This window comes from Indicator indicator, chromosome 11 (assembly GCF_027791375.1).
Source record: "Indicator indicator isolate 239-I01 chromosome 11, UM_Iind_1.1, whole genome shotgun sequence".
Lineage (NCBI taxonomy): Eukaryota > Metazoa > Chordata > Aves > Piciformes > Indicatoridae > Indicator > Indicator indicator.
The window spans coordinates 29,300,865-29,310,664 of record NC_072020.1 but is presented as its reverse complement, the minus strand read 5'-3'; the positions used below and the strand labels follow the sequence as shown (position 1 = coordinate 29,310,664).

At 44.1% G+C, this 9,800-nt stretch overlaps 1 protein-coding gene across 1 annotated transcript in view; it reads left to right on the top strand.

The window, feature by feature from the left end:
- Positions 1–3,914: 3,914 nt before the first annotated feature.
- The window catches only part of COLQ (collagen like tail subunit of asymmetric acetylcholinesterase), a 53,134-nt gene continuing 47,248 nt past the window's right edge, over positions 3,915–9,800 (top strand). Inside the window, exons 1-2 of the mRNA XM_054384892.1 lie at positions 3,915–4,059; positions 4,106–4,237. Of these exons, the coding sequence (XP_054240867.1) occupies positions 3,915–4,059; positions 4,106–4,237 (277 nt within the window). The remainder of the gene's footprint in view (positions 4,060–4,105; positions 4,238–9,800) is intronic.

Sequence of the window (9,800 nt, the reverse complement as noted above, 5' to 3'; positions counted from 1 at the left end):
TCTGGGCAGCCTGTTCCAGTGCTCCGTTACCCTCACTGTAAAGAAGTTTCTCCTCACGTTGAGGTGAGACCTTCTATGTTCCAGCTTGTACCTGTTGTTTCTTGTCTTAGTGCACACCACTGAAAAGAGCCTGGCCCCCTCCACTTGACACTCACCCCTCAGCTATTGATAGACATTGATCAGATCCCCTCTCAGTCTGCTCTTCTCAAGACTAGATGTATGATCTATACAATCCATTGAGTGACTCATTTCAAGAAGGGTTGCTTTTGGAAGTTGCTAGGCATTAACCTCCTGCCTCTAGCAGAACATCAGTGTCCTGCCTTTGTTCTGTTCATCCAGTGAACAATCAGAAGCTGTGCTAGCACTGTCTTGCCAGGTAAAGGCAAGACAGTTAAACAGAACTGATTCAGAGGTGCCAACTTCAACAGGTATTTTTATTGCAAGAAAGACTTGTTGCTAAATAACTCTGTGCTATGGAAGGCATACAGAATCTTTTTCACCTGCTGCACTAATTGAATGAGCCATTCATTGTTTTTCTTCTGTGCTGCTTTGCACACATAAACTCTTATTGAATTAAGGCATTAACACTGGCTTGCTGCTCTACCTTTGCCCCACTCATCAGAACAGCTTTTCAGGCTGGTCAGCCTTGATCATATATCAAATATCTCCACAGGACAGGGGGCAATGATTTTTAACTAAAAGATAGTTTAACTAGAAGATAGAAGAAAGACGTTTTTGGCAATGAGGATGATGAAACACTGGAAAAAGGTGCCCCAGCCCTGGGAACATTCAAGGTCAGCTTAGATGGGACTCTCAGAAATCTGATCTAGTTGCAGGTCACTGCAGGGGGGTTGGACTAAATGACCTGTGAAGATTCCTTCCAACCAAACTATTCCATGACTATCTTTGTCCTTCTAACTAGAACAGTGTTCCTTAAGACTTTGTCATTCATATTTTAACTACCTTCTTATGCCCTTGGCTTGATGATGAAGTACCTGCCAACAAATAGAATCACAGAATGGTCCAGAAGGGACCTTCAATGGTCATCCAGTCTGACTTCCCCACAACCTCTCTGGGCAGCCTGTTCCAGTCACCCTCACTGGAAAGAAGTTTCTCCTCATATTGAGGTAAAACCTTCTATATTCCAGCTTGTACCTATTTTTCCTTGGCTTATTATTGCACACTGCCGAAAAGAGCTTGGCCCCCTCCACTTGACACCCACTCCTCAGATATTGACAGACATTGATCAGATCCCCTCTCTTCCCAAGACTAAACAGCCCCAGGGCTCTCAGTCTCTCTTCATAGGGGAGGTGCTCAAGGGTGCTGCCCTAATCGTCCTTGTGGCTCCCTGTAAGGGGTCTACAACGACATTCAGCTCCCCCAGACCAGGGGAGTGACATTCCTAACATGCATTTCTGTTCTAGGCCAAAGAACCAGGAACTTAAAATGGCTACTGAGAACATCACTGTTGGGTGACAGAGGAGGGAAATGATATGGGTCCTCCTCTGTGATCCTAGTTTTTTGCTGTATTATTGGATTAATTTATCAAAGAAAACATCTTTTGCACCACAAATTTCTGCCATTTTTTCTGTTGCTGAAAAACTGCAGGAGGATTCAAGAAGGATTTGAAATTACTCAGTTGTTGCTTTGGCTAGCTCTTGAGCTGATCAAATGCTTTCAGAGGTGAATCTTTTGATAAAATTTTGGCATTTTAACTTGGGAGCAACTTTTACCAGGCATCTATTGAGGCCTCTAGCATGGGGTTTGTTCACAGCTTCTATACTTAGGGCTTGTCATGATGTTCTTTGCAGGAGTTATGCCTTTCGCTCTCAGATGCATTGTTCTGAGAGAGCTAATGGCACTTAATTAATCCATGGTCATCTTGGTCAGAGGAGAAATAGCCAAATGCTAAAAAGTAAAAGACAGTAGGATAAAGTAGATGAAATTAAAAGATTAATTCACTTATCCAAACTATTGCAGTACTGCAAAGAGATTTTTAGAAAGCATTATGGTTGTACTAAACATGTCCTTTAAGGATGTAAATATATGAGGCAGCTGTGACTGTTCCTATCAAGCCATTACATTTAGAGAGATTTTGTTAATATGTTTGCAATGTCTTGAAAGTAACAGCCAAGTCTGTTAACTAGAATTGTGGAAATCACAGAATAGACCAGGTTGGAAGAGACCTCCAAGATCATGAAGTCCAACTGATCACCCAACTGTACTTAATCAACCAGACCATGGCACTAAGTGCCTCATCCAGTATCTTCTGAAACACCTCCAGGGATGCTGACCCCATCACCTCTCTGGCAGCCCATTCCAATGGCCAGTCTCTCTTTCTGGGAAGAACTTCTTTCTAGGATCAAGCCTAAACTTCCCCCTGCACAGCTTGAGACTGTGTCCTCTTGTTCTGGCGCTGGTTGCCTGGGAGAAGAGACCAAACCCCACCTGGCTACAACCTCCCTTCAGGTAGTTGTAGACAGCAATGAGGTCTCCCCTGAGCCTCCTCTTCTCCAGGCTAAACACCCCCAGCTCCCTCAGCCTCTCCTCACAGGGCTGTGCTCCAGACCCCTCACCAGCCTTGTTGCCCTCCTCTGGACACATCCCAGGAACTCAACATCTTTCTTGAACTGTGGGGTCCAGAACTTCACTTTGCCCTTTAGTGGTGTACTCAGTAGGAGTTAACACCCAGGAGGACTTGTCATCATCCAAATCTGTATCAATCAAAAGGTTTCCATGTTTGTCTTGGAAGGAACAATCACAGAATCATAGAATATTAGGGGTTGGAAGGGGCCTCGAGAAGATCATCTAGTCCAACCCTCCTGCCAGAGCAGGATCACCTAGTTTAGGTCACACAAGAATGCATCCCTCCAGAGAAGGAGACTCCACAACCTCTCTGGGCAACCTGTTCCAGTGTTCTGTCACCCTCACTGTGAAAATTTTTTCCTTGTGTTCACATGGAACCTCCTCTGCTCCAGTTTGCACCCTTTGCCCCTTGTCCGATCTCTGGCTGTCCCTGAGAAGAGCCTGGCTCCATCTTCCCAACATTTCACTCTTCACATATTTGCAAACATCAGTGAGGTCAACAAGGGGCAAAGAAAGCCATCTCTCTCTGGAAGGGAGGGAGCAATGATGGTGTTCACAGGAAAAAGGTTTTCATGGAAACCACTGTTAGATTCCAGGCAGAAAAGAGGATCCCTCTATTAATTGTTCAGGTGAGGGAACTTCTCAAAGCTTGCAATAAGACACAGAAGGCTTTTGTCCAGGTGACATGGAGCACACATTGCTTTTCAGAGAGTCAGAGGTTTGTTTGCTTCCCGCAGCGCTGTGTCATTCATGTGTTGACTGTCACCACCCCCCGGGGCTGAGAGCGTTTTACTCACCCCATCAGAGCACACATATTGTTTCTTCCACCTGTTGCACCCTGTCAGTAAATTCTTTGCAGTCCCACGATGCCTGGCACTATCAATGATACTGTCATTTTCACTTAAAGCTGAAATAATCATCTGTCCTGCAGCTTGTGAAGTCTTTGTGGCATCCCCCTGCCTGGGCTGCGCTCGGGAGATGAATGCAAGGCTTGTAGCTACCAGTGATAAGCAGATGTTAGGTCACTGCCTCTTATTAAGGCAATTAGTGACCTGTAGAAGATTATCAATCAGGGATTTTATCCATCTCTATGTCTGTGTCTGGTTGCAACAAAAGATGCTGTTTATAGTCCAGGTCATCATTTTTCCCTTTCCTGCTCATCATCATCATCATTATTATTATCCAAAGTGCATTTTTTTTTTTTTTAGTTCTGTTATCAAAACCAGAATCCCCCAAGCCCCAGTTTTAGCAGCTAATGGCTACAATAGGGGCAACTGATCCAGTGCAGGAGTTAAATATAACTGTGTCTAGTGTAAGGAGAAGATTTAATGGGAAATGGTTGGCATTCTTTCTTCCTAAAGGCACAGGGAGGGGAAAGAGAGAGAGAGAGAGAGAGAGACGTACACACACACACACACACACACACATCCCACAGCGAGGGAAGAGGCAGGGAGCTAGCAAGGCAGAGAGGGAGTGAGGGGAGAGAGAGAGATCCCCAAAGCAGCCCTGCACCTCTGAGCTGGGATCTGCCAGGGTACAGCCAGCATGTTGGTCCTCAGCTTGCTTGTCTGGGGATCTTACCTGCAGCTTTTCTTCTGCTTTGCTTTCTCTCAGACCACGTACGTTGACAATGACTTCTCAGTTTCAGCAGGTAAATTGCTTTAAGTCTTGTTACTTCTACTTGCTTGGAGCGCTCTGCCCTCTCATTCCTGCACTTTCTGGTGACTGGGAACACAGGAGAAAAAAAAAACATACTTCAGATTTCAGATCTTGGTGGAGGGATTTTGCATTGCAGACCTGTACTGCCAATGCTGGGACATTTTGTTGCTTGATTGTTTTTGTTTTTTGCTTTATAATTTCAGGGTTTTTTTAAACCCCTCCCTTCCCTTTGAGAAATAATAGACAAGATCCTCTAACATGCTTTTATTTCCATTGGCTTCTATGGTGCTGTGCTAACTCATGGATCTGGCCCTATTAGTGTATTACTTGCGTGTCTGCGTGTTTCTTTCTGTTTTGAATGGGCTTGGGTAGGTTACAGCAAAGGAAAGGAAATTAATCTCAATGTATATCTGCTTCTATAAATAGAGCCCTGACCTCAATGGGCACTGCCAGAGTCCGACTGGATGTTAGCAGAATAAACATCATCTGGCTCTGGCTGTGACACTAACAAATGCTGGGATGACTTACATCTCAAACGAGAGGCTATGGCATGGAAAATCCCTGCTAGGCAAAGGCAAAACAAATTGGTTGTCAGCTGAGCCAGGGCCCTGGAAATCCCACTTCATATCGATTTTACAGTTTCATCAGCCACGCTGGGTGCAAAGGGAGGGGAAAGTTGGTGAGAGGATGGTTCCTCCAGCTCTCCTTTGAGGAACTTTTCCCCAGATTTTATGGCAAATTGCTATCATCTCTCGCCTTCTTCTGTCTGTTATTCTGTGTTTGTCAATAGAGATGCTTCTAGCTAACATCCTGGATTCCTTCGGTGTCACATATGAGATGGTTCAGCTGAGATTTGTCAAGGTCTTCAGCAGTGAATTACTGCTTGAATTGCTCTGTCTGCAGCAGAGCCACGTTGCTGGGTTTTTTCTCCTCACTCCTTCCTTGGTTTTCTCCTCCTGAAAAGCAATTCCATGTGTGCTATCACCAATGCAGCATTGGTTTGCTGTTCAGAGTTTCTTATTTAAAGTTACTCTGCTATTGGAACCTCAGGTAAATATGGAGTATGTGTTCTGCAACCTCAAATACCAGGCTCGTGAAATGAAAATAAGAAGTGGAATATCCACCAGTTCTTAGGATGTTCTGACTAGCAAACAGCTTTCCAAAGGGACTTGTCTTTACTGGGGATTTAAATCTAAGCAAACCTTTCACCTTAGAGTGTTTTTCATGTCCCCTATGTTTGCTGCTAAGGCAGAGTAGACTTCAGTCTTGTTTGCTCCACAGTATTCTCCTCATTTCACCTACCTCTACAGGTCCTACCTGTGTCTTTCACATGAGGGCAGTGACTAAAAAGGTGCACGTTTTAAGCCTGTACATAAAAATGAGCCTTAAGCATGAATCTGAAGACACATGGCCTTTCTCTCTCTCTCTCTCTCTAATGTCTCTGATGTGACCACAGAGTCTGGTGGTTTACATTCAAGGAATTTACAAGAGAAGGATGATTAGGAGGGTAGCTAATAAGAGATGATAGATTTCTGCACTGAGTAACAGTAACACTATGCATAATATCTTCCAAGGGGTTTTGTTTCTTTTAAAGCTTTTAAAATGTGCAGACCTAGTACACTGTAATTCATTCCCAATGGTTTGAACAGTCCATTCATTTGAAGATATTAAAATAATAAGATTTTTGAGGGCCACAACAGTCATGTAGATATCCTTTGGGGGAAAGTCTTACAGCATTTAATAACACAGCCATTATGGTTCTGTAGTCATTTCACATAGCTTTTAAGATAACATCTAGGGAAGCCTAATGTTCAGAGAAGCACATCCTTTGACGACAATTTCATTCTTTTTTTTTTTTTTTAAACCTTTGGGAAATAATAACAATGTATTTTTTTTCCTGCTAAGCTCTGTAGGATGCTATAAAGCATTTATATTTGTTATCATTTCTGCTTAATTGGATGTGGGTTTTTTCCATTATATTGAGATTAGTTAATGCTGAGGTACAGGTATCATCAAGATTTATTCTCTTTCATACATTACCAATTGCTTTGCAATGGTTTAAATCCCCAGACCTCAAAAATGGCTTTGAAGAGGTTTGCACATATTTGACATTTGTAGATGGCTCCCAGACACACAAGGATTTCACATTTTCATTGGCTGCATGGCCTGGCTTCCCCCTATGGCACACACTTTTGTGTTTAGAGAAGCCATTTAAGCTGTTCTCTTAAAAAAACAGCAGTTCAAAAGATTACTTTCCCTTTAAGAAGAGAAAAGAGATATCATCTCTGCTGAAAATGTAGTAGGAGAAGCAAATATGAAGGAAAATGCCCTACTCTTTGCACTAGGCTGCTTTCCAAAGCACAGCCCTGGGGGCTTGCCTGCCAGAGTGACCCCAGGGCTCCCTGGGGAGAGGTTGCATGTGGCCCCTTCCTCCTTCTTTCCCAAAGGTCAACAGCTTCTGGTTTCAGGCTCAGAGGAGGTGTGAACCTCTTCCCAGTGTGGTGGTTTGGGCAAATCCCCATCCCACACACTGCTCCAAGGGGAAAGCCCTGTGCTGTGCTTGTCTGACCAAGCCACTGAAAATCAGCTTTCCATCCAGCAAGCTCTTAGCAAAGCTTCTGCCGCAGATGTATTGTAAGTGTAAAAATAATATCTGGCAGACAATTCAGTCATAACCCCATAACCATAGGGCTGGGTTAAGAGCCATACCTTGGGGATCTGTTATACACCTGTGTGCCATTATTGCTTGCTAATTGGGTCTGTTTTATTATGACATAATAAAAAAATTCCTTTTGTACTTTGTACAATGTGCTCTTGGGACCAGTAAGGCAAATGGTATCCTGTGGTGGATTAGAAGGGCTGTGGTGAGTAGATCAAGAGAGGTTCTCCTCCTTCTCTACTCTGCCCTGGTGAGGCCACATCTGGAATATTGTGTCCAGTTCTGGGCCCCTCAGTTCAAGAAGGACCTCAGGGAACTGCTTGAAAGAGTCCAGCGCAGAGCCACAAAAATGATTAAGGGAGTGGAACATCTTCTGTATGAGGAGAGCCTGAGGGAGCTGAGGGCTCTTTAGTTTGGAGAGGAGGAGCCTGAGAGGTGACCTCATTCATGTTGATAAAGATGTGCAGGGTGAGTGCCCAGAGGCTGGAGCCAGGCTCTGCTGGGTGATGTCCAATGACAGCACAAGGGGCAATGGGTGCAAGCTGAGGCATCGCAAGGTTCATGGAAACAGAAGGAAGAATTGTTTCACTGTGAGGGTGACAGAACACTGGCACAGGCTGCCCAGGGGGGTTGTGGAGTCTCCCTCTCTGGAGATATTCAAAACCTGCCTTGATACTTTGCTGTGTGATCTGGTCTAGGTGATCCTCTTCTGGCAGGGGGGTTGGACTGGGTGATCTTTCGAGGTCCCTTCCAGCGCCTAACATTCTGTGATTCTGTAATACTTTGAGTGCATCTGCATTTTAAGAAATGTCTCCTAAGGGGAAAAAACCCCAAAGTTCTCCATTTTTTTGGTAAAAAATCTCACAGTGAATACAGAAGGTGGATTAATTCAATTTAAATTCTCAATTGTTTTAATGGTTTCTCAAATGTTCTGTGTCTGTCAGCTAAATCAATTATTGGTATCTGGCACCAGGATGTAATTTCCATTTAAAGAATGGATTTCAGCACTGTACTTGCAAACCCTAAAACTAATCACATTTAACAGTGAGAACATTCCTATGAAATAATTTGGCTTCCTTCTATGCATTTTGATATTTTCAAGGTATATCTGAAAACCTCAGGGCTGAAGGTACTTTTATTGCTATCCTCACACGTTTGGCATAGCAACAGATTACAAAAAGGTTTACATGTCACAAAGCATTAACTAGAAAGCAGAGACAAACAAACAGGAGTGGGGAGAAGTGTTTGTAGAATAATTGGGGAAAGAAGAATAATCTGCTGCCAACTCCCCCTTGTTCTATCAGCCTCAAGCAACAGTGCATCCTTGTTTCTGGAAGTATTTTGAATGTCTTGTCAGCTCCAAAGTGTTGAGTCTCCTGGTGCTGAAGCATCATTTCTGGAAGAAATGTTTCAGGAAATAAGGAGGTGATTGTCCCCTTGTACTCATCTCTGGTGAGGCCACACCTTGAGTATTGTGTCCAGTTTGGGTACCTCAATACAAGAGAGATGTGGAGGTGCTGGAGCCAGTGCAGAGGAGGGCAAGGAAGCTGGGGAAGGGCCTGGAGAATAAATCTGATGAAGAGCAACTGAAGGAACTGGGGATGGATAGTTTGCAAAAGAGGAAGCTGAAGGAAGACCTCATGGCTCTCTACAACTACCTGAAAGGACCTTGTGGAGAGGCTGCTGCTGGTCTCTTCTCCCAGGTAATTAGTGATAGAACAAGAGGGAATGGCCTCAAGCTGTGACTGGGTAAATTGAGACTGGACAGCAGGAATCATTTTTTCAGAGAAAGAGTGGTCAGGGATTTGAATCTGTTGCCCAGGGAGGTGGTTGAGTCACCAGTCCTGGATGTGTTTAAAGGTGGTTTGGATGTGGTGCTTGGGGATATGGTTTAGGGGTGACCCTTGTAGAGTAGGGTTCTGGGTTGGACTTGGTGATCCTGAGGGTCTTGTCCAACCTGAATGTTTCTCTGATTCTGTGATTACAAAACACTCAGGCATGTGACTGTAGTTCCACAAGGCAGCTACCTAGGGTGGGTAGCTGAACCTTCATGGAGACAGTGGGGATCTTTCTGGGGTAACCTGTTGTATTTCACCCTATAGACACTATGTTTGTGGAGTCTTTTATTACCATTTTTTAAAGCTGTGCCTCCCATGAGGTTCATGCACCATATGCTTTAGGAGAACTTCAACATGAGGAGGAACTTCTTCACTGTGAGGGTCACAGAGCACTGGAACAGGCTGCCCAGGCCCAGGGAGGTTGTGGAGTCTCCCTGTCTGGAGACTTTCCAGATCCATCTGGGTGCATTGCTGTGGGACCTGTGCTGGATTCTCTGGTCCTGCTCTGGCAGGAGGGTTGGACTCGATGACCTTTAGAGGTTCCTTCCAGCCCCTAACATTCTGTGAGCCTGTGAACCTCTGACTGCCTCCACTGCTGCTCTCATGTAATGAAAATGAATTTTATACTGATTTTTAGTAGGGTTACGTGGTCCAGTAAGAACCAGCCTGGAGAAAACCACCTTCCAAATCCAGGTAGTAGAAACACTCTCTTCTCTCCCTCCTTTCTCCTCCTCTCTGAAGACTTCTGGGGCTTTACAAGGAGATAGGAAAGAATTTAAATTACTAGCAACAACTGAAGCAGAAGAACAATATCTCAGTGACTCTTCTGACCCAGTCTGCCTTTTGCACATGCCACAAATGTATTCCTTCATTAAACTTTCTCTTGCTTTCAATATTGATACACAGCCTTATGAAAATAATATTGTTGATTAAAGGAATTACATGGTACAGTAACACCTGAACACTGTTGTCAGTATTCCTCACTCTTTTTTTTTTTCCTTTTCCCCATATTTTCCCAAAGGAAAGAAACTGTGTGTAGCACAGCCTCTGTGAATTGG